The 26,028-nt window shown below is 30.2% G+C and overlaps 2 protein-coding genes across 6 annotated transcripts; one reads left to right on the top strand and one right to left on the bottom strand.

Annotated features, from left to right (window-relative positions):
• Window positions 1–239: 239 nt before the first annotated feature.
• LOC132749928 (sodium-dependent multivitamin transporter-like) lies at window positions 240–9,399 on the bottom strand. Its single transcript, XM_060739870.1, has 17 exons — window positions 9,076–9,399; window positions 8,428–8,561; window positions 7,027–7,095; window positions 6,734–6,785; window positions 6,358–6,425; window positions 5,694–5,774; window positions 5,375–5,448; window positions 4,517–4,654; window positions 4,163–4,298; window positions 3,743–3,831; window positions 3,200–3,312; window positions 2,901–2,971; window positions 2,548–2,634; window positions 2,009–2,253; window positions 1,497–1,597; window positions 682–806; window positions 240–459 (listed from the first exon to the last, which is right to left on the bottom strand). Exons 1-17 carry the CDS (start codon window positions 9,284–9,286, stop codon window positions 403–405), a joined length of 1,851 nt encoding a protein of 616 aa, XP_060595853.1. The 5' UTR covers window positions 9,287–9,399; the 3' UTR covers window positions 240–402.
• Window positions 9,400–14,519: 5,120 nt separating this feature from the next.
• Window positions 14,520–24,695, top strand: LOC132749924 (component of gems protein 1-like). Of its 5 annotated transcripts, XM_060739861.1 has the most exons (8): window positions 14,521–14,676; window positions 15,665–16,052; window positions 18,934–18,993; window positions 20,188–20,253; window positions 20,546–20,593; window positions 21,830–21,970; window positions 22,417–22,476; window positions 22,773–24,323. In XM_060739861.1, exons 1-8 carry the CDS (start codon window positions 14,615–14,617, stop codon window positions 22,938–22,940), a joined length of 993 nt encoding a protein of 330 aa, XP_060595844.1. In that variant the 5' UTR covers window positions 14,521–14,614; the 3' UTR covers window positions 22,941–24,323. The 5 variants fall into 5 exon arrangements, with proteins under 5 accessions (XP_060595845.1, XP_060595844.1, XP_060595846.1 ...); XM_060739862.1 differs by lacking the exon at window positions 20,546–20,593 and having other exon boundaries at window positions 14,520–14,676; window positions 22,773–24,695; XM_060739863.1 differs by lacking the exon at window positions 18,934–18,993 and having other exon boundaries at window positions 22,773–24,694.
• Window positions 24,696–26,028: the final 1,333 nt, after the last annotated feature.

The raw sequence follows: 26,028 nt of genomic DNA, 5'->3' as shown, positions 1-26,028 counted from the left end.
CGTGATGACACTCTTAAAAGTACAATTTTGAGTTGTCCCCCTTTCGGAAAACTCTTTTTGCTTGTAACAAAATGATTCATGGCGGTATTCGAAAATATTAAGTTAAGAATAAAACTGACATCAACATTTTCACATATTTTATATAAACGAAGGAAAGTGTTAATAAAAACACCACCAGCAGCAACAGTAACAACAACAACATAAACGGAAACATAAAAAAGTGGCAACGACAACAAAAATTATTTTAAGATATTTTCATTTTTTTATAACATTTTATTTCTTAAAATTTTTAATCGTATCTCAATGCATTCATAAGTTGAATCTAAATCATATGTTAATGTCGATGTATAGACCAGTAAAAACAACAACAAACAAACAAAACACACGTTAAATACAAATAATTTAAGATACTGAGTCTTGCATTATCATCTCATGTTCTTGTCCTTCCTTTATAATTCTCTGCAAATAGAACTATAAAAATTAGAAAAGCACACCTTATGTCAACTACTCAAGTTTACTTAGTCAAATGATGATAAATATGATGAAGAACTAGCTTTTAAACAATGCCAAATATTTCTTTATTTTTGTTCCTAGCATTTCTGTGATAAAGAGCATAATTGGAAATACCTTTGAGCACAAAAGCTTAAAGTATAATCAAATGATAAGCTATAGAATGTTTACCTTGCCATTTTGATAATTGATGCCACATCTCAGATATTTCAACACAGATTCCGGTAGATACCAAAAAAGATGATCAAACACGGATATGAAGTAAATGTGATCTCCTTCTTGAGGTTTATTGATACCTAATGAAGGAATATATATAGAGCTATATATACCTATGGAAACAAGTATTGCAACACATCACATGTCTATATTTGTTAACAATGACTACGTGATATTAACGCACTAGAATGAGACCTTTTAGGTTTTGCTGAACGATCATCAAAGAGTCGTAACGTAGCAATAACAAACTCAGAAAATTGAAATCTCGACTGTTCATTTAAAGGGAACCGAAAGGCAAAAACACTGAAAGGTTCAAGTTACATCTGCCGTATGACAAGATTGCCAGGCACAATCTTTATTGAATTATTTAGGCCGTAGCACCAACATCATACCGCAGTTTAAGTACTAGTTTCTGATATACCTTCGCCTACCACAACAATATTGCAAACATTCCCAGATGATTTACCATGCTAGAAGTAACATTTTACTGTCCATTTCTATTGAAGTTCTTTTCCAAAATAGGCAAGTTAGTCAATTATTGCCCCGTATCATTTGTCTCTTGAGTCGAACGACAAACGTGTTGTTGAAAAAATTATGATATGCTGGTATTGTTGCTGGTATTTTAATGATGTAGTAATACTTCAACAATTAGAGGTCTGTTACGACAACATTTAAAAGCACATAATTTTGAACAACTCTTTGTCTCTTTCAACCTAATAAGTTCATAAGATATCTGGGTACATATCTTCAATATTATTGAAACATACTACCTGTAAAAATGGAAATAATTGATCCACATATAAAAACAGATGCTATTCCTACTGTACTAAACCATTGATAAGACATCGTGTACATATGCTGCACTCCCGAACTGTGAATTTTATTAAAAAAAACAGGGATAATAGACAGTCATATAAAGATATTGATATTGTTAGAGAGTGTAGTCTAATAACTTATTTCTAATGGAATTATAAATTGGCAAAATAGAAACCTTAATTTTTCGTTTAACTCAGCAAAACTAAAAAAAATGTTGCAGGCTCGGATTACATTATTGTGTCTATGAACGGCGGTGATCATGGAACCATCAATGTGACTCTTTGGTGCCATTCCACGGAGAATAATTGAGAACAAATTTCTCAAGACGCGACTCTTTACACATAATGTACTCGTCTTTCAATTTAATAAGTATATTTATACATGAAACAGGTGCAATGTCAAGAAATAAAAATGAAGCTAAATCTGTAATGAATAAAACAATAATCTGTAATCATATAAAACTTACATTTCTGGCGAAGATGCATCTTTTGCAAAAGAAGTTGAATATCCATTCAAAATGTCCGTTGTACTGACAGGAGTCACTGAGGAATACGTGTGATTAAATCTAGGTATTGTGAAGTTTGGAATCATACAAAGATCAGTTGGTGCAGGCGGTAATTCCGAGCTACTCACGGATCCATCCGTTGTCATTTGACCAATACATATCCATAATGTCAATATCACACCAATAATTGTCCCTCCAAAAGCACCCTGTACGATGAGTATGCATTAATGTTAGCATGATTTTAATGAAATATTATTTCATAGATTATTTTATTCGTGAAACTGTATTTCATACTTAATCATTCATATATGCTCCTTTTTTAATGCCGCTTTATTTCAAATTTAACTTATATTATCTGAATAAATGTTATTGATATTAATATTGTACCTGCTTTTTAAACTTAAATGAGCTAACTTATCTGGTATGGGGAAATAAACAACATTTCACACATGTATGTATTATTAAGTAATTTATAGTCTGAATTAAATGCATTTGCACACCTTTGAAGAAGCCCAGGGGCAAAATGCGCCAAACATAAACATTCCTGCTAGAGGGCCGTGAAATGAGGCTAGAATACTTACAGCGATCTGTAAACATAAATACGAGTAAATTGTGAAAATGGTTTATTACTTTTAGCTTTAATGACTTAAATAGATTAATGTAGCTGATGTTACAAAGATGAACAGTTATAAGTGTGTTTCAATTACTTTTTACCATTTGATAGCAATATTATTGATTTAGTTCAAACAAAGAGTAAAGCTGCATTCTATTACAATAAGCAATGTTGAGTTATTCAAGTTAAAGTTAATTAAAATAAAATAGCAAAATACCATGACATATAATCATATTTTACCTGCACCAATGTCCCACCAATTAAAGATGTCAAAAATGCTATTACAACAGCAACAATTCCAAAACAAACAACTAGAATGTATAAGATTTTCTGTTTTAAAAGTGTATTAACATTATAAATCATAATATAAACGTTCTTCCTGTTAAGTGTCTTCTGTGCTTTTTATTGTTAAAATTTCTAGTTAGTTTTAACAGTTACCAAAAAAGAAAGAGTGAAAATTGTCGCAAGATTCTCATAAGGAATAATTCATGATTTTGACTGTACCCCAAAAAAGTTACTAATTCTAAAAAGTATCAAACCTGTAGCTTTTGCTATTAGCGTTGCCCTGAACTCTGACATTGGCTGTGTAAATGGTTTAATAAGATCTTCCAATACAAGCACTGAAAGACTACTGAGACCCGATGATAGAGTACTTAAATAAAAAGAATTTGAAATTTTCTTTAAAAAAATGTGTTTCGTCAAAATATCCCAATTTATCTTATAGATGATCATTATTAAAGTGTTCTTTTGTATGCTTTTAAATCTAACGGCTTACTATGGATCATTCTTTAGATTTACATTGATTCAAAAGCTTAAAATACCAGAGAAGACTATCAACCGCCCAGTTATGTTTCATATTTAACGTGATGAAGAACTTCTAGAACGTCTAGAGTTGGCCAATCTCAATTTAAAAAAACAATCCTTTTTAGGAAAATGAGGTTTTGTTCAAGTACACGTGCATTTAAAATACGATAGCTAATGATTTACGTACGATTATTGACAATATGTATCTTGTTTCTAGGGTACTGGAGTAGTTGTTCATCATTGCTCGATTCATTGACATGTATATATCGGACACTCACCTTAATGAAGCACTGAATAATGACGCTAGGAAAAGTCCCGACATTCCAACTTGCTCTTGAAATAAGTCAGTAACCATGTACGGTATAATCTTAAACATTAATTGACATTTTCAAAATTGTTTGATCAATGAAGTCGATTTATAAATACTCGGTAGATTTGACAAGGCTATTTTTCAAATTACGTTGATCGAATTGATGAAATAATCTAGACTTTATGAATTTTAAAAAAAAACTTTCAACAAACGATAAATCTAATGATCTAACGTACATAACGTTGAGTTGAACATTTCGATACTAGTGGCAAAAACAGGGCCAGTATTCACGTAAGAAAGATAATACTTGTTTTATTACCTGACTGTATGCAAAAGCTAACGTTTACAATTCAGTGCAGATATACATATGCAAAATAAATTGTTTAACCTGGTTTGGATCTCTAATTTCTCCTGATTCTAATGGGTCACATCCTTTAACATCAAAATACGAATAAGCGACAATCCCTTCAACGCAAGCCAGGCATAAAGTGACCGAAAACGCGGGAGCCGTAATTATCAACACTCTGAAAAAAGCAACAGACCACACTCATTTGGACGACGAAATGTGTTTCAATGACAGTTTCTTTTTTGCATTTTTGAAAACGATCAAAGCATAAGCGATATGACTTTGTACAATCTATTTTTGCATTTCATTTAAAATGAGAATACTTATCGAAACGGACCACACCTTTACAACGGTCGTGAAGAAACAACAAAAAATAAATAATCTATAAAACATTACTTTCTAGCTGCACTTTGTGTTGGCATTGAACTGATTCTCTGGACAGACGACTGGTTAACAAGTAGTCCAAAGCTGCGGAAGAAACCATTAATAGACAAGCACCAAAATGTATGCCGTAGTGTTGGATCCGATCTGAAACTGTACAGTATAATACTTTCTAATCAATTTATTGTTCTTTTAGGAAAAAGTAATAACACTAGCCAAACGTTTTTTTATAAAGGCTTTATGGATTTCAACACATATTCTAAAGAGATCGAGAATATTTGTTGAACTAATAGCAGATTTCTGACAATATGCAGGATGACACATTTATGTATAAAAAAGTAATCACTTATCAATGATGAACCATTTGATATTGTAACATATCGTTAAGAAAACTTTTAAAAGGATTCCACTGAAGTTTTTGATGGCATTGGAACTATTTTTCCAAGATTAGTGTACCATTTAATGTAGGCCTTGGCCAATAACATGTACAAGCATGTGTACAAGATTTTTAGACCCTTCTCTCTCCACATTTAATCAGAGTAATCATTGCTAATTATTTTCAAGCAAATCGGACTTAGAATCGCACACAAACAAATCGATTTTCAATTTTATTCTGAGTGTATTTCTTTATTTTACTTTGCAGATTTTCGCCATTTTAAGTGTTTCACTTGATGTATGTAAGAATTTTTAATTTTATGCTTTAAGGCTTTTTGACCTCAGTGGAGGTCCTTCAACATTTGATAATTCTGAGGAAATTTATTATATTCTTACTAAAATAAATAGAGATTAAATTTTGTGTATTCTTAGCAGTTGACTTTATACATACTCAAAGAAGTTCAACTTTTGTTTATGAGCAATTGACCATGTACTTACTCAAAAAAATTAAGCCTATGTTTATTCTGAGCAATTGACCATGATTTGCCGATTCCTCCTATCCTCATTGTACCCTTAAAAAACAAATAATGATAATTATTTTTAAAGTTCAAGACAAATTCTTGTATTGTTAATTACATACATATCCATTACATTTAGTATCGGTGAAATTACATTTAATATAATAGAAAATGATAAGAAAATAAAAAGTTGCAAACTGTTATAATGATGTGAAAAATGCTGGAAATAAAATTTCTTCCTACAAATTCTAGAAACTGTGAATTATTTATATATATATATTGAGACGAACATGCAATACCTTTATTAAGACAGCGGCTACTCCAATAAACATGATAAGCGTTTGAAAGACATCTGCCCATACCACAGCTTTGAAGCCACCCTAAACAAAGAATAGAAGAGACCAGCACGATCAAGAATAAACGAAAAATTGGTACGTATTATACGAGTATAATATCTTGATGCAGTGAACAGAAGAAGATTTACGCTTTAAAGAGAACATATACGTCCAATGTAGTTATCTTTGTCTCGGATATAATATTTGTGTTGCTTTTTTTTGTAAATTATATAAGTAATAATACATGTATGTGAAATAATACCTCTTAAGATTAATATATCAATATCAGGCGTAAATCAATAATATAACTATATATTTCACAAAATGTTTACACATAAAAGGCTGTTGTATTCGGCATGTTTGTTCAGTTTTTTCTTACATTAGAGTATAAGTGAAGAACAAAGCATTGCAAGTGTTTCTATTTATCTTGAATGCGTTTTCCATAGTCAAATAATGAGTTTGACGACACTTTTCTCGTGTGTAAGAAGGACATGTCATTTTTCTCAAAGTTGCGGGGATAAAAAGGCGATGATCATATGGAATAATACAGACAGAAACGAGAAATATGGCTTGTTAAACTGTTTAGAAATGTCATGAGCTGAATGAAAAAAAAAGTGATCACACTTACTATTGTTGTATAAACAACGGCAGTTCCAGCTACTTCTATGATAGACAACCACAAAGGAACACCTGAAACTATACAAAAGATGTGTAACTATTTCCTTAATTTTGTGATTAAACACAAAATTTACTTTCTAAACTTGTTTTTATGCATTTTCTTTTCGTGTCTATACCAAATTGTATCTAAAATTCATGCATGAACGCGGTATCTTTATTTCATGGTATATGTCATGATTGATATAAAGAAATAACATTTTTTACTAGTCGTAAATCGTATTTTAAATGCACGTGTATTTTAACAAAACATTTCTTGAAAAGGTTATCTATAAACATAAAAACATTGACATTAAAAAGGTAAAGCTGAGTAATTGAAAGTTACTTACCAGCTTCCAGTGCAATAGCAGGTCCAAATAAAACAATTCCAAGATAAGCAACCTTTGAAGAAAGTATTTCGAAATGGAAACAAAAAAGAAGATTGCTCTTAATTGATAGAGTGCTAGTGATATACAATATCAAGCCTGTATGTTCTTTAGAATAGTTGAACATAGTATTTTATGAGGCACTTTTTTCACAACAAAGTAAGCAATATTTTAAGCAGCAACTTCAATGATTAAACTCAATAGAAAAAAATACAAACAAGCCTATGGTTGACAAAATAAAGAAAAGGCACACATACATAATAGAGAATACCAATCAATGTTCCCAAGATTCTGACGTATTTTGACTTGAACCTCCTCTCTAGATACTGAATATAGAGAAACATTATTTCTTTATTATCTTACATTACCAACAAATGTGTACAACTTTAGAATATCATTCTATATACTCATACATAAATCTGTCGATGATGGAAGGTCTGTAATACCATAAATAATTATGTTGATAGTATCTAGTATAATACATGACGACAAAAAGTTGTAATCCGGAACTCGGCAAATGTTGGTTTTCCCATGCTAATCCCCCGGTACAAACAAACTTTTACCGTTATAGCCTTACGGTGCACTACTGGTCACACTAGATTAGTCAATCTGTTGCACTTTTGTACGAGACTGCAACTGTAAAAGTTTGTTTGTATTCCCGGATTAGCTGGAGAAACCCAAAATATCTTTTATTATAAGGGATATTCAGGGAAAATAGTGACAAACATATCAAATGATCTCATGTACTCAAATCACGCTAAAATGACATGTCTTAAAGTTCCAGCAAGAATTTCTGTTGGAATTCTATTTATTTTAGGTTTGACGCTTAAATATATCTACATATGTTGAACAAATTTAGACACCAATAGAATCACCGAATAGTTTTAAAACAAGTCATTTGACTTGAACAAACCCTTGCAGTTACAACAGCAGATCTTGTGGATATTGTATGATTGGAGCAGGTCTAAGTCATTCATTTGACATGTTCTTTAACATTTCCAGAGTTCACTGTGACAACTATTGTGAAATCCTACAGCTCTAACCTGACCCACGCGAGTCAAGTTAGGAAACCACCATTTTATTCTTAACATAAAGAAAAGTTTTGTTTCTGTGACTGCCTAGTGTATGCATTTTGAGGGTATTTACAGAATAATGAATGAAAAATTCAAAACTAAGAAATGAAAATTTTGCCTGTGTCTCCCTTTGAAAGAATAATATATAGATTTTGTTGGTAAGTGTGACATAATATGACCAGAAATCATATATCTATTTATAGCAGATATTAAACTGTTCTAGAGTAAAAAGTATTATTTTCGTCGTATAAATGTTTATACTTGATCATTTAGAACTATTTCAACTTTTTTTTCAAGAAATATTTTATAAGAATATCCAAATGAATATCCAAATATCCAATTCATATTGTTTTCATTAATATTTAAAATACTTAAGGGAAGTGTGCACAATAATATTGAGCATTCCACTTTAAAAGTGTTCACTATAAAGTGATTTTATGCATAATTTCAAAAAAACCATTATATTAATATATATCTAAACAATGCTTTCTTTTGAAAACAAGTCCTTATGCACATATCTTTTGCAATACATGTATACTACAATGTTGCATGGTTGATTGTTAATGGACTAATCTGATGGTGTACCTCGTAAGCACTCGTTAGTTTAAGTGGATGAATCAACGCAACTACCATACCCAGTGTTAAAACATAGGAAATGAACCAGCCAAACGTTTCTATTATTATCTGTATACCGTATACATATACTTCAGCTGGTGTTCCTATGTTAAAATGTAAATAAAAAGAATTTAAAACAAAGACACTTACAATCCGTATATATTCATTTAAACAAATATTCATACTTAAACAAGAAGTTGTTGTACGTGTTAAGAAAGATACCATAATTTCAACATTGAGTAGACATTTTATCATGCAATAACAAAAGTCTAGTATATTGTATACGTGATTCCTCTATTTTGATGACATGTTTTCTTTTTCAGCATAAAAAAACTTTACTAAACATTATAGAACATTCTGATGTTTTCAACGCGACTTTGATTGTTTTATTCCTACGTTCTTTCAATTATGTTCCCTTTGCTAGACGTTTGATCTTTTATTTTCTGACTCCCAATCAAAGCAACAAATATATTAATTTTAAATGTTTTTATCAATCATGTTTTATTATCTAGTTTTTCAAAATAAATTCCTAAAAACAGATTCTTTCTACGGACTGACAGATAGACCAATCGACATGCAATAACCACCATATTATTTGAAGGTGGGTGTTGATATTACCTATCATTAGAATGGAAGATTCGAATGTGACCATCATCGATAAAGCAACAGGAAGAACTGACATTTTCCTATCGCCGACGAAAAACTCGGATGTAGTCCGCTGTTTTCCACCTGTGGCTGCATGGTAAACTCCAATTCCAAGTGAAATAAAAATTGTTATTAGGAATATAACGTAGTCAATTAGATGTAAAGGTAACTTTTCATTCGTCATTCTACTTTAAATTTATATCTTAAGAGAAACACAATGTCGGCATGAATATTTGTTTTATGTATTTGTCAGAAAGCCTGTCCAGAGTTACATAATGGGAAGATATATATTCAGATCCATCGGCGAATATTCATAAACTCCGGTCAAAGGACAATGATGACGTGACTATGTTTAATTCAACATATATATTATTATATTTTTATCTCTTAAAGAAGTCAACATGCTATGAGATGATAACGAATCATTAATTTAAGTACTGCTTTCCAGTTGATATATGCCCAGCAAGGTCTACGCAAGTCAATCTATTATTTGAAAATAAAATAAAATCATAGACCATGCAAATCACACCGCGTGACCACATTCGAAATCACCTTTTACGGGTTTCTCAATCCTCATGTAACCGTGGTCTGTGCATTTTTAGCCGGGGTCGGTACATTATTAGCCGGGGTCGATACATCTTTAGCCGTGGTCGCTACATTTTCAGAGCGGGGGTGGGGGCTGTGGTGATGTGATAGATTTATAGTCATCGATCTGCCAGTTGAGCTAAACATACTAGTTTTCATCTCTAATATGATGGTTTGACAATTTATCTGCATTTTTGAATAGATGGTGAACTTTAAACATCATTTATATTAATATGACAGATATATACATTTCATACTACAAAAACTATCTAAAGTATCTGATATAAGATAGCTTTAAGAAATAAGTTTAACACAATATAATAGAAGTGTTTTGAATACGCTTTCCGGCTTATATAACATATAAATTAGTTAAAAAAAGAATATTGCAACCTTCATTATTCAAATCATTAAATATATACTAATGTATGATAGAATAACGAACATTGTATTCTTCTGATCGATCACTTTCCCGCCTGAATGGAGACTTATCTGTATGTCGTCTGTTTACACAATGTCTTAAACCAACCTGACGTTTGTTTAATGGAATGGGGGTAAACGATTTTTGATTCGGTGAAGAAAATAGAAGCCAATTTTGTACTAAACAAAGTATTGTTTATTTATGGAAACCAAAACAAGGAAATGAGATTTTTATGAGAATCATATCTGGATATACATAGATTTTATACGGTAAGAAAATCTTATATTTTTGTTCTATTTGATATTATTTGTTTATAGATATATCAGTACACTACTTTTTTCAAGTAGGAACTTATTTGTTAACGTTTATTGTGATTTCAATAGCAGGACAATGTAACTATAGTCATTTGATATATACCATTATAGAAAATACACGAACCATTTGTTTCAAATACACTCATTTCATAAACAGAATATAAAATCAATTACACTAATTAAAAACAAATACCAGATATGGACACACTTATTTACTTTCATTGTGTCGTAGAAGTAGTCATATGACAACAACGATTAACTCTACTCAGATATTTTTCATAGTTTTCATATCATTTAAACCTGATATTTTCTTTAGTTTCTATTTATCAAGTAATTTAATAAAAATACAACTTAAGTGCTTTGTTACAAAGATACACAGTCATAACAACGTATTCACGTATTCAACAATATTACATTTATAGTTAAATCAATTTTTTAACTTTTCACCTATTGTGATTTTTTTTTCAATGAAAATTAAACCTTGAAATGAGACCTGTCAACGGCTGAATAGCAAACTTTATTAGATATGAGATTAAACCGATAAAAGCTTTTTGAACGGCGAAGGTTTCGTATAATCATTGTAATTTAACAAGTATCGAAAATTGTTAAGTAATATTTGAACACATTCTGTACAAAAGTTGTGTTACAAGTTATCGTTTAATTTGTATCTAATGTAAAAAAGGTGTTTGTAATGAGTTGTTCAGGATAAAATGCATTAACGTAAACTTTATTTATGATCTTCATACAATGTCTCTGAAAGAACAAGACTTTTTCCTTTATTGTCTGCTAATATCTTGATAACATTTCTCACCTTTCCTTTTTTGCCGACAATAAAATGTAAGATTTTGCATGTATTATTTTCAAATGAGAAATCGGTTGTATCTTAATTTTCGAAGACAATGTTTATGACGGCTATGTACATATTTTTTTTAAATGCATAATAATTACTTGTGATTTTATATCACTTGAGAAATGAATGAGCTTGAGTATGGTGATACATTTGATACTAACGGAGAAACAGATAGTTTGTTGATAAAAATGTATGGCAATAAATTATTAATTATATGTAAATATATCATATATATTTAGCACTTTATAATTATAATTATAATCTTTATATTAAAGATTGAAAAATGTTTTATCACACACATAACTTATTCGTTTATGTGTTATTCAGTATTTTGTTTAGATCAACTAAACACAGAAAGGTACTAGTATAGTGTGACCTTAGCGTGAACCAGATCATAATACTATTATTAGCTGATCTTAAACTCTTATTTCTGCCTAAATATTTAGATATACAGTTTACTCGGGAGGCCTTTTTAAATATGATTTATACGTTTTCTGTTTACATTACAATAAAACATCACTTTTTTTCTCTAAAGATTGATACGAAGATAATAATGGATACAATAGCAACTAAAATATCTTGAATAATGACACTAATTACACATGTTGACATTATGAAGATTCGGACAAGCATTGTGGCATGATTCGAAAGCATTATCTTTTTATATATCTTTTTTATATACTTTATAACCGTTTATGTATTTGAATCAACTAGACATACTCAGAACACTAAAGCACAAGTACAATATAAATCAAAATATCAGTATAACATTAAGATTGTCCTCTCCCGATTTATTTTATTTTAATGAGTGTTTACAAATTTAAACAAACCTAATGTAAAGACCTACCTACCCGGTACACTGAATTGTTTACTTTTGACATGCTGCTTTTAATTCACTGATCATCTTGGACGGTTGCTAAGTCAAGCTTAACAAGTTTGTTTGCTATAAGATAGTAATGTTTGTAGGAGATTTGAACTAATATCTAGACTAAAGTACATAATGAACATCCTGAATTGGAGTTAAGAACTCCAGTATTACGATCAATAAACACATTGAACACTTGCTGTTTATTATCAATTTCAAGACATGTAAATGATATGTTTTATTGGTTTGATATTGCGACCTCAACATTTTAATAGAAAGACAACAACGTTAAAACATTCAACGAGTCATAACGGAACTTTCCCATCATGCTAAACATGGCCTTTCACATGTTATGCTGTAAATCAATGATAAAGGAGTTTACACTTGTATTTGTTCTTAGCATTGTGTAAGTGAAAAATAAACAGTAGGTGGTTATTTAAAAACTTGAATTATTAAAATATGTACAGAGGTTAATGACCATATAATATACATATATACCAAATATTATTAATATATATAATACTTAGTCATTCATAAATGAAAAATGTATATATAATTATACATTTTAATCAGAATTTTAATTATATTTGACAAGAGTCACACTGGATATCTATCTCTTAACTTAATATTCATGAGTTTAACCACCGTAAGAAAACATCTGTAGATGTTTCTAACTTCAAAACGTTACCAATTTAAGCTAAATGTTAAATTCTGCTTCAGCCGGTGCTAGAGGGCATGGACGGTAACTTGCACGTTTCAGTATCGTCCCCGAATAAGCTCAATCAAACCGAAACCTGCAATATGTTTCAATTTTGCCGGTCTAAACTTTCTTTATCGATCTTCTTTCTTATACGTTTCTCCAAATCACCAGTTTTAGGGAAGTCAAAGAAATGGACACGAGAGTGGTATATGCCATCAAGTACTAATTCATTACATTTATCGTGCGTGCTTTGTCTTTCAAGTTGATAAGTAGATGCAACAGACTGTGTAGAGCAACTGTTTAGAGATAATAATATAATCTAATATTAGCAGGCTACTCAGAGGTGGTCTAACCCTATATAGCTAGCATAAGCCTGAAAATATTGGCGCCAATTCTAGATGAGTTGAATAAGTGGAAAGTGTGCTACTATTTTAAGGAATAATCAGGAACTGTACTTCATGTTAGATATAAAGGTGACATTTTGTAAACCCGTGATAATCTGATCAAATAAATGATGAAAAGAATTTGGTATTATTTACCATTGCAAATTATTAGTTTGGCCTAAGTTGAAAAAGCGTTTAGAACCTAAATTGCTATGTTAATGTTAGCTTTGAATTAAGTAAATAGTCAATAAAGAACTCTATAAGCAAAATGCTTCAAATAATTTCCAGTTTTAGCTTAGATATTTATTTAATATCGGGCAGTTTATGGTTCAGTCAGGATAGTTTGGTAAGATGAAAACGCCCACAATAGAAATATACCAGTATTCATCTATCAAATTTATACAATATATCAAAGAAAGTGTATTGAACTCATCCTTTTGATAGAGGAAGATTAGTTTATATCATGATTAAAGAGCGGAAAAGTTACCATAAAATGTTTTTATTCTATAATTTCACCATCTATATTAAACATCTTGCAACCCGCTGTGATTTAAAGGCTTAATCTCGTTTTGACACAAGCAGATTCGAACGTAGACTGTAATATTGCCTGTATACTTAGATTGTCATGACACTCACACATTAACACGATTTGGAAATATAAATTGATGTATTGCTGATTGAACGGCTTACATTTTATAACTATAGACACATATAATTGCCTATCAATGAAATTTGCATCTTTTGTTCAACTTATATATATGCCCGAGTGGTTAACGCGATAGACTAGTAATATAAGGGTTGCTGACCGCATGGATTAAAACCCTTTCCTTGAGCAAGAAACTTTACATCAATTGCTCAGTACTGGTTGGTTCCAGGAACGGATTCGAGAGTGTTTTAATAAGCTTATAGCTTCCAACACAATCGAACTAAAATAAATTTGTATAAACTAACTTATATATACCCCAAAAGTCAGAAGCAACTTTAAATCGTGGAATTTAATTTTTGTTTTCTGTACAATTTTTAAGTCTTACTAATTTTATAGGCAGACAATAAAGACCTGTCTTGAGGAAGAAATAATGCTTCGGTGATAAAACAGAAACACTCGTTAAATACATATATGCTGTACTTTATTCTTAACATTACTTAAATATTAAATATCGCTAATTTTCATTTCCCATATATTTGAATTAAACGTTTATATAAATCAAACATTTAACAAATCTTAGAATATATCATGGGTGTAAACCTTTAAATTTAAATAGACATTTTATAGTACTCCTATGTTTGGATGTAAACAAAATTTCCAAAAGAAAATTCTACAATTCTGAATAAAATATCATAACTATTTAGCTCTTTAGCTATGATAAATAGAAAGATTCAGTTGTAGGTGTAATATAATGTTAGGATATCGTAGAATCGAGGAAGTACAAGACAATGATGATTGTCAAACTCCCCCAAGGTAGGAGTTCATTTAAATAATATAAATGCAAATTTAAAGACATCTCCATGTTTGTTTGAGCGTTCTATACTTTTTTCTTATGTTTATTTTTCTACTTTAAATTCTGAATTCTGACAAAATACCTCTTTTGGTGCGAAGAGGTGTACGGAGTATGCACATTATACATGTAACAAAATGATATGGTTTCATGCACCTTTTATTCTTTGATAATTGTTGACATTGTTCCCAGGAGAGACGTGTTGTTATTGCTCTTTATATATTTGGATACATAATGTATTGGGATGTTACCCTAAAATTCTCTTCTCGATTTTTAACTTTGTATAATTATGTTTGGAAAAAAAATACTGTATGGTAATTGAGACTAAAATAGATTTTAATGAAATTATTTTCCTTCTTCTGATGATTTTTTTCAAATAAAAATGAAGAACAAGAAAGGTTTTATTTTGGGAAAATCTTTAACGTAGATGTTCGACGATTAGACAATATTTTGCTTATATGTAAAAATGTTAAGAAACAACAACAATAATTAACATGTGCTATTAAAGTCAAATATTATATTAAATTTTCTTTTAGAAATACAACACCATAAGCTACAGACTTAAACAAAATATATTGTTATAAAATCTAATATTGTAAAAAAATCTGGAAACAGAGTGATCCTTCGGAAGCATAAATCACAACAGAATTACATGAAAATTGCAGACTCAGTTTTATTGATTCTGTATGTAAGACTCGTCTCTGGTCTATTGAACAACAGATGCATTTTCAATATTGAAAATTTTAAACTGAATGCCTAATTGAAAGAACTATTGTAAATTTCCAGCCAGAAATTAAATATATTTGTATATTTATTATTACCTATTGCAACATGTCAATTTTTCTGTTTGTGAAACAACAAAAGTTTATTGATTGTATGAAACAGTAAAATAGTATAATCAAAACATCATGTAGCAGTGAATATAAAATGATTTTTTGACGAAATTTTCAGTTTCCCACGAACTGGTGATTCTGATATTGAGAGGCGTAAGAAGCGAAAAGAGTTTCAACAAGTCGAGTCCACCAACGCCTGGGATCCTGCCGCAAGATATAGCAACGATCGGGAAAAGGGACAAGCTAAATTAATAAATAAGGAACCGGTCTACTCATACAGAGACGGAGAAAACACGAGAATCGTTAGACATACAAATTCGGAACCGGTTAATAAGTACAGACAGAAAGAAGACCAAAGAGGTGATAGATATACAAACAGGGAACCCGTCTATTCATACCGAGAGGAAGAAAACGGAAGAGAGGACAGAGACACCAGTCTGAAACAACCTCATAGATACAGAGAGGCACACGAAAAGGGAGAACCAGTTCATTCAGATATGTCAAACGTATGTACCTTATATACACATATTCAAATTATATACATCACATTTTAAGAATTGTTATATTGTTATATATTTTTTATTAATTTCTGTAAAAGGATGTGCATAGTGATATTTTTTACGTATTCTGGAAATTATTCTATCTCAAGTACCCAGACAAATGTTTTGTATTTATGACCAGAAATTCTTTAGATAATACAAAAAGAGTATAATTTCAAATAAATGACCATAACCATATTTAAAGGTACCGATATTTAAGATTTATAATGATTTATATAAAAAAGCACTCTTATTCAAAACGAGTGAAATTAGAAATCATTTTCGTTATTGAAGGCCATTTCAGTAAATGTTATTTTAAATTCTTTCACCATGTAAATAGTATAAAGCAGTGTATACATAATAAGATATAATTGCTCTCAGATTTTATGGTCACCCTTTACCCTGTTTTCTTAAACAATTGTGAATTGGGTTAATCTTATTTCTACTTATTTCAAGTTCACACCGTTTTGATAGTGTCAATATTAACACAGTCAATACATTATACATTATTAAACCACTTTTCATGCCAGTTTTGACTATACTACGCTACTTTACTCGCTCGACATATTGAACATGCATATACACTGGGTTTTTATACTGGGCACAAATAAACTAAAAACCTAATTCAAATTGTATTACTATTTTTGTATTGCTTAAAAGTGTCATAAAGTCTTTAACTTGAAGTGACATTATGCCCATCCAAAGGGTATACTGTGAGTGAATAGTTGACAATCAAAATAAGTTAACATCTTGTCATAATTCCTTTCAATTATTAACTTCACATGAACGATAAGTAACACAAGTGGCCCAATGTAATTTCTATAAATATGAATCGACGTTCAATTCATAAAAAAGAGCGAGGCAGTCTTTTTATATTTCTGGCGGATTTACGTTTTGCCATGAACAATTTCCACTGTCAACTGTTTGTCAATCATCATAAAAACAGTCTATCTAGTGAAACATATAGTCAATTCAGCTCAAATTGACAATGAAAAAATGAGCATAATATTAGTTTAATGGTAGAGTAATACGTATCCCATACTCGAAGAATTATCCTGTTTTCTCGTAATATCGTGGGACTAAGGACTTAAATGAACATTTCGATATTGGAAAGCATTAGTACTGTGTTACAACAAATTTTTTTATGGCAAATTATATGTGCAATATCATCTAAATCATGGTCCTTAAACGCTTTATGAATAAAAACCTGTAATATAGGCTTACTGATATTTTATGACAGGTATTATCTAAAGAGGTACTTTAAAAACGGTATTTGCAGATTCGACGTTCAAAATATCTTAAATAGATTTAAATCTAAATCTAATATAAACAAATCAGACAGTTTTCAATTGGTAGTACGGTATGAACAATTTATACCTTATCCAATATTTGAATAATTGGAATAAACGCTTTCCTGCCACATTTGTGAAGTAGTGGTTACACGAATAATTTAATAAGTAAATAGCAACTTTTACTATGAATAAACTGAGCAAAATAGTTGACATGTTGTCATGAAGATTGGTGTTTACACATACATAGATATAATTATAAAACCAAACAACTGCCAACTTTAAATGAAAATATTTATATAGTAAAATCTTTGAAAAAAGACCACCTTTAGTGACTCTTCGAGAACATTTAAAATGAACTCGTGAAAATTTAGAAAATTATTCTTTAAATAACAAAATTAATAACAATTTTGTTCAAATAATGATTTTTTGTTGAATAATGTTATAAAAATCGGTTGCTCTTTTTAAGAGTCTCACGTATGTAATTCAAGGTCACATAAGGACAAAATAAATATTTGCATGTTTGACTTGTAACCAGGTTCAATGGCCGTAAATTCGAATACTTGTGTGCTATCTTTACATTGTTTAACAATGTCTATACCTCTCGTATGAATTCCTACTGATATATGAACCTATTCAATACTAAAATAAAATTTGATGAAAAATCGAAATAAGAAGACAAGACTGTGGCTTTTAAATTATTATCGCATCGGATTGTTTAGTTCAAATTCTTACAGTGTTTAATTAACACCACAAACAAGAACAAAAACACCAACAACATATGTGTATAATAATATTGCAGGTTTGCTCTTGAAAGAATTATATTCAAGTATGAGCAGTCAAACAGTATTCTTCAATTCATGTATAATATTTTGACGAAACATATACTGTAAAGTGTGAACTATTTTCATTATCCAGCTAGCTTACGGAACATTATTGGTTCTAGTCAGGTGCCGATTGTGCCTGCAATAATTCACGGAGGGGCACCTGAGGTATTCCTCCACCAGTAAAGCTGGAAATTCGCCATATGACATATACTGTGTTGGTGCGACGTAACTCGCCCCCCTCTCCACACACACAAACAAATCCTTGCCAATTTTGATAATGACAAAAATAAAGCTGATAACTATATTAAATGTATAATTTTCTTTCAAAGTTCTTTTTTTTTAAATTGAACTGAATTTCACTTGTTCAAAAGTTAAAACGAACGTTACTTATTATGTACAGATAAGGTTTTACACCACACTTATCTTTTATGAAAATTATGACAACATTTACCAAAAAGATCGAATCATACCTAGATGTTATACATTTTCTATTGAACTTATGTATCTAAATGCATCAATATACACTTGAAGGTTTTGTTTGATAAGCGTATTTACCTTTTAATAAATATAATATTAGAAAGTTAAGGATTGAATAAGTTAAAATCCTTTATAGTTCAAGTCAGCATGTATGCATAATTTATTCAGCTTTGAAATTGCCATATTCATTGACTTTATCGATATGCAGTATTTCTTTGTAAGAAATGATAATATTTGCATTTGTATACATTTCAGCCGTTCTTAGAAAAGGGCTATACTATGCCCTACCAAATATCACAAAACAAATATAGAGAGGTATTTGTGTCTGTTGTTGTATTATGTTGGTAACACGTTAGCATGTTATATGTTTAAATAAGTTTAGAAAATTATTGTCAGCTATGTTTTGAGTTTGGTACTACGGTAGCACTGTAATCCACATTTTGTATAAAACGCATTTTTTTTGTTACCGTGTCATTTTACAAAACATATTTTAATGCATTTTAGCATTTTAATTAACTTATTTACTGGTGTATCGATGTTTTAGAAATTTTAATTCTAGGCTATTTATTATGTTTATTACTGAAATCTTATAATATTATATTCTTAGTGGGATTTGTAAGAAAAACAAGCAAAATTTTAATATGCTTGTGATTTACTTTGTAGCGATTTTTTTTTTATAAAAAGTGTAATAACCCGAGAACTTTGGTACAAACATTTTCTTATGCACGGTCTAATTTTATATTATGTTGTTAATGTGGTAAAAGTTATGAAAGTTGTAACGATGCTTGCCTTGACATAGTTTTTTTTCCAGATAAGTTAAACTATCAATATCATTAATGCATTTGCAAATGACACTGTTTTACCCATGACTGTAAAGATGTGTTTAATAATTCATTAAATAGTCTGAGCCCAACAAACATTTCATTTCAGAAGAAAACATAAATAATCAGACTTTCCAGTCATCAATTAAAATAGTTACAAAAAATATCATGATTTGGATCATGCTTCTAACAACTGAACATTTTAATAATAAAAAACATCACCATGTACTTGTGCACATTTGACGTGAAATATTTCACTTGTTTTTTTCTGTTGAATTTATAGTCACAATTTATGATAGTTGTCTTGAGTTACAAATTAGAACAATAGTAGTTTGCAAGTTATGCTACACAAATGTTTCTGATTTAAAAATAACAATTTAGTATTAGACATTATGTAAATAGGTGCTGCTAAAACCTCTGTTTTCAAAGTATTGTAAACTTATAAAAAAGATTCAATAAGGAACATTCGGAAACTGTTGTATAAGATTATGATACATATTAAACTAATGTCTTCTATCAAGTTCTGTTTTCATAAAAATAAGTTCATATCAAGTAATTTGATGATGATAAAATATAGCATTTACCAATCTGTTATTTCAAGTCAAAATATAATAACAAGGATTAAAAATACCACAAAATATTTATGCATAATTCACTAACTAATATCAAAACCATCACTGCATTACAGCAAGTGTTTGGGCATTTACCAAAGTACAGCTACCCTCAGGAGAAGCCCGAACCCCTGGCTGGAAGGGTAAATATCATATATAGACGCTAGTTACATATTTAATAGAATACAATTCAACGTATTCAGCCCAGTAAAATGATTCATATATGTTAAGCAATAGTTATACATGATATTCTCCGATGTTTTAATTACTACTGGTACGTGTTTCTAACAATCTGGGTTATAATTTTATCATTTCATTTCAATATATAACATTGTAATAATTTAACAGCATAACATGCATAACAGAACAGTACAATGATTATAACATAAAGAAAGCGATATGACTGTTGTAGCTAACAATGCTATTTTTTATTAGAATATACCACCAAGAAATTTCCGACCGGGCAGCTATACACCACCAAAAGTAAGTTCATAAAATGCAAGGTGGTGGTAACTAACTGGCTTTACACGCACACATAGTAAAAATATACATATTTATATTGAGAATATTTGAGTTCCTATTTTTTAAAGAAGATACGTTGGTGTATTGTTTTGAAGGCATACATTTATAACTATACCATGTACCTATAATGCTGCACAATATTCTTATTTATTATCGTTTTATCTGGCGTTAGTGTGTTACATTTTATAGCGGTGTTGGTGTCGTACAGAGAGCATGGGTAGAAATATTGAAAACTGGAGAGAAATATCTCCATTGTCTTACCTGGAGGAAATGATTAAAATGTAAAACAATACTTGAATTATCAAATCAATCCTTGCAAACTATTCAGTAGAATTGAAATCTATCAACAATGGAAGTGAAGTGATATTAGGTTGAGAAATAAATAAAAAGTACAAAGCTAAGTGTTAAGTCGATTTAGCGACTGCTGATAGCGTAACAAAGCATCAGTAAACTGAAACAATATTTTTATATTACCATAAAGTTGTAGTAGAGAAAGTAATACGATTACAGTTTCATTATATGATAGTTCTTTCTTTCTTTCTTACTTAGATTACGAAATGACAGATTATGTTGTAATGCATGAAAGTTACTGATTTCTTAATGCCGTGTTTATAAAATTTCGTGATTTATTTCACATTTATACATGTCAAACTAAAATAATTGCAAACATGCTTTTTGATATAATACTTATGATCTCGAAGTTCTTTTATCTGTTATGATTATTGTCTGTATAACTTATGTATTATATTCTAAAGTTGATATATCATTAAGCTAAACATTAACATGCAAATATGAAATGGATCACATAATATATTCTACCAATTTTGTCAGGTTCCTTTATTCCTTTAAACCACTTTAGACTTTTTGAGAATATTGTTTTACATCAACATTATTTTATTAACATTAAAGTATATTTCAAGTAAATGTTACACATACAAGGGAAAACAGAATCCAATTTTTAAAGTTAAGAATCATACTATATTACTATAATACATGGTCATACAACGGACCAGGAGGTAGAATCGCGCAAATTGGGCATAAATTCTTAAAGGTAAGGAGATGAATATACAATTATCTATTAAAATTCATGGTAATTAGGTATACTTTGAAGATCAAAATAAAGTGGACATCCAGCAAATATAGGCAAACCTTCAACTTCAATGTTCGAAATATTGATATAAGTATATTTTATCATAGTTTCAGGACAGCACACCAAGAAATCCGTTCGAGTCGCCACGACAACCGTTCCAGCAACATGGTCAAACACATCACCATCGACAAGAGTTTGAACAACGACCACAACACCAGCAGCAATACCCATACCAGTATGAACAAAGGGTTTGTGTTTTACATATATATCTAACATATAAACATGTATCTTTCTTACTTTTTATCAATATCTCACCTGTCATATAATAAAATGTTAATAATAGAAACCCGTGTACGATTAAATTAATGAACCATTACTTCTCGAAATAAGTCTTTTCTTGAATTGAGAAAAATATATGAAAAAAAGAAGAGAAAAACATACCTATTTGAAACTGCTACAATGCAATTCAAGTGTCTTTTCATAATCATAAAACAAATGGACTATAAATAAAAGTTAATGCATTGTCGTGCACGGGTTGTAATATTTGAATTTGTTGCCAATATACTATTTGTGTGTTCCTATTGTAGTACCATTCTTAAAATAAAATGTTGTTGTTTCTAATATACCCTTAACACAAGCATTGATATGAACTGAGATAATACCTAACTTTAAAATACCATCATTTTGATATTAGACCTATAGGTCCGGACGGCCAGATCTAGGCAATGAAAACTTCGAGGGCTATTCTGTTCCGGTAAGACGAGACTTATTTTCAGATATTAACATTGGCTGTGAATCGTATCTAAAACGTTGTTTCCATTTTTTATTGTTTACCATTTGAATTCGTATTAGAGGCTGAATTATGTGCTAGAAATTCTTTTAAACGTTCTTTATGTATATGTGTTTCTATATTAGGCTAATAAATGTGTTTCTATATAAGCAACTCTATCTTTACTTGCTACATATCTATAGTTTTACCTTTTTGTGTAGTTTGATATACGTACATGTATAAAATTATACAGGTTACAGCAAATTGTTTTCAAATTTTAGTATCCACAAGAGCCTATCAGACACAGACAGAATTATTATGAACCACCTCCTGAAATTGGTGTAAGTATTTTAAAAGAGATTTTACTACACAGGCATAGACAATGGGTAACAAATGCCAACGGTATGAAAAGATTCAGATTAATTTGTCCAGATAGAAATTGTTTATAGAAAATTGTCCTAGACAAGCTACCTGAGATGTTTAAAAATAACACAGGTTTTCTTAATAACTTTATACTGCTATACAGCATTTTAATAAAAAATAAACACAATGTGTTTTTCCTTTTTCCATTTCAACAAAACGTTTAGTTTAGTTTTGACGATAACTATGAGCAAAGTTATAAGCTTATCGAGTCATTTCGAATGAACTCAGGGTACATCAATTGGATTAAACGGCGGCATTAACGTCAGTACTCTCATTATTTTTAGAGGTATACACGTCGTTTTAAGAAGAGCTCATTTCTTCTCACAGTATTCCTTGTACAAAAATAATTATCGGATTACAAACAATTCAAATGCAAAATCGTGAATTTTCTGTGACTGTATGTTGACTGGTGAACCTTTTATAACAAAAGTTTTACGTTATTTGTCTACGTAATTTTTGAACATCTATTGTACATTATCCTCAGGAGTTGCTTGTACTGCTCCACAATCTGTATCTTTATAAATTGCACGAGAAAGTGTCATCGCCTACCATGATTGTATTAGTGTAGATATGTCACGTATTATATATTTCGTGAAGAAGCTTAGAGACTTATTAAATCGGGATCAGCCATCTTACAGATTTTTACAATGTCTACAATATGACAGTCTCTATACTTTATAACAAATTTATAATATGAGTAAATTGTTTCAACTTTTAATTTTCTGTCTCAATATTAAAAATAAATATTAATTAATTATCTAATTTATCTATGATGTATCATTGTTGTTTGATTCCAGTATCGGGTAAAGGTATATATTCAATGTATTTCATTATTTCTTTAATTACTAATATTTCTGTGTGAACTCATACCATTTCATTTATGTCTTGACATTAAATGTAGTCAGGTGGCATGTTATTCATATTAAACTAAAATTGATCATTTTTTTCAAACACATATCGTCACAATATAGATATTAAAACAAGATAAACTTGAAAAAACCTATCTATCCTTCCATCTATCTGTTTCAATGATGCTTTCCTTAACAGTAATGGTGACAAGACATTGACGAAATAAGAAACAACACTAAAAATGTCAAAAACGATATCAAACTGAAATATTAACATTTTGTGTATATTAATTTGAAATGTGAATATCATTTCTTTTTTTCAATTTAAGTGTCTGAAAGGGTTTTGGTAATAATAAAACTAATGTCTATTAATTTCATTTCCATTTTACTAAATCATTACTTTAAGCCAGTAATTTGTTTGGCAATGTTTGGTTGAAGCTAAGGTCTAGAGAACTGTTGCAGTGTATATTTTACCCTTTTACTGCTTCATCTTTTCCTTTAACTAAACGAATTGTGGTACTGACAAAACAAACTAACAAATGATACTGTTACACAATGAAAGCAAGTTAACCTTATTGAGAATTCTTTCAACAATGAACCAAGTATTGAAATTGTAAGAGAGACAACTCCTTTTGCTTGTATAGGAAAATCTTCATGTTTTACAAAAATTGCTGAATTTCTTTAACAGATATTTGACGTGATTGCATTTGTACTTATGTTTACAATATCAAAGATCATGTATTCAAACTTAATGAGCAGCAAACAGTAATGAGTTTGTTCATGCTGCAGAGACGTGCATCAGTAATCATTTATTTTAAAGGGATTAAAATGAGCCTATCTGCATTAAAAGTTTGCATTTAATTTTATTTTTAAATTAAATTAAGATTAAAATGTTGATAATCTATTGCATAACATGTTATGTTTTTTTGTGGGGTTTTAAAATACCCAGAATACAATAAAATTGGTCCCATGTATTAGAATTTTTTTGGTAAATATAATTAATGAAAATTTAATTTTTTTCTCTTTAAAAAGAAAATTCTTGTTTTTAAATTTATTAAAATAAAAAAACCCTTTTTTAAATGTTGGGGGTAGGGACCCTTCAAAGGGGAAACAAGAATGATGAGAGAAAGAAATTTCCCCTTTAAATTATTTTTTTTTGGGTTTTTTAGAAAACAATGTTGGAGAACGAAAAATTGATATATCCTTTGCTTGCCCTTTTATTTGAAAAACAATAGTTTTAAAACCAAAAACTTGACATTCTGTTTTGTGAAAAATAACATGTGGGTTAAATTTCTTATTGTAATGCACTAATCTGATAAATTAGAGATTAGACAGAGATTCGATCTATTATCATGTTGCCAAATGGATATTTACTATTTTTATGATAATTTCCAAGGATAAAATGTCCAAGCACTGATGTTATAACATCTGTTAGGCCAGGAATGTGTCCACAAATCACATTCGTGCACAAGTTTTTATGAATTTTGTGGGACGGAATGTGATCAATTCGTCAAAATGACTTTTGTGACGAATGTTGGGATTGACCAAAAATTCGGGTAAAAATTGCCAATCACAAACGTCACAAGCAAAATTGAGAAATTTTTTAAACAGGGAATCACAATGGTTCAAAGTTTATTTTTCAATATGTGATACATAGGAATAATCAATAAGGACAACTCGTGGTTATAATCAGTGCGATAGTACAAGGGCGACAATGCAATAAATCGATATTGTGATGTCGACATCACGATACCAATATCTTTTCACCACCATTGCATTATCGCCATCGTACTAACTTGTTGCAATATCGTATCGTCGGCATTGTATTGTCTTCATAGAACTGTCGCATTGTCGTAATGGTATTGCTATCAAGTCGTCTTACGTTCTCGAAACCTTCAAAAAATTTTGGTGACAATGCACGGCATAGTATCAGACTTCAACTGGAAGTGATCTTTTACCTCTGTGAACCCTCAAATTTCTTCCCACCATACAGCGACAGTCTAAAGGAATCTCACAGACTTAATCTTAGTTTCAGTACAAATTATGACCATATTTACACCAATGAGACCATATATGATTGTTTGGGAAGTAGCTGAGACCCCCGTTGACTTTCAGGATATCTAATTAGAGATTAGGACCTTTTGACATCAATGAACCTTTTTTGGTCTGACAGACTTTTGACTTCCGCAGACTTTCAGGAATCTTGGTTCAATTAAAGAGTATGACATTTTGACATCTAGGAACCTTCTTTCCTGAGACGATTTTG

This window comes from Ruditapes philippinarum, unplaced genomic scaffold, assembly GCF_026571515.1.
Source record: "Ruditapes philippinarum isolate M1 unplaced genomic scaffold, ASM2657151v2 ctg1895_1_1_1_1, whole genome shotgun sequence".
Taxonomy (NCBI): Eukaryota; Metazoa; Mollusca; class Bivalvia; order Venerida; family Veneridae; genus Ruditapes; species Ruditapes philippinarum.
The sequence above is the reverse complement of the archived record's forward strand: the minus strand, read 5'-3'. Positions and strand labels throughout refer to the sequence as shown.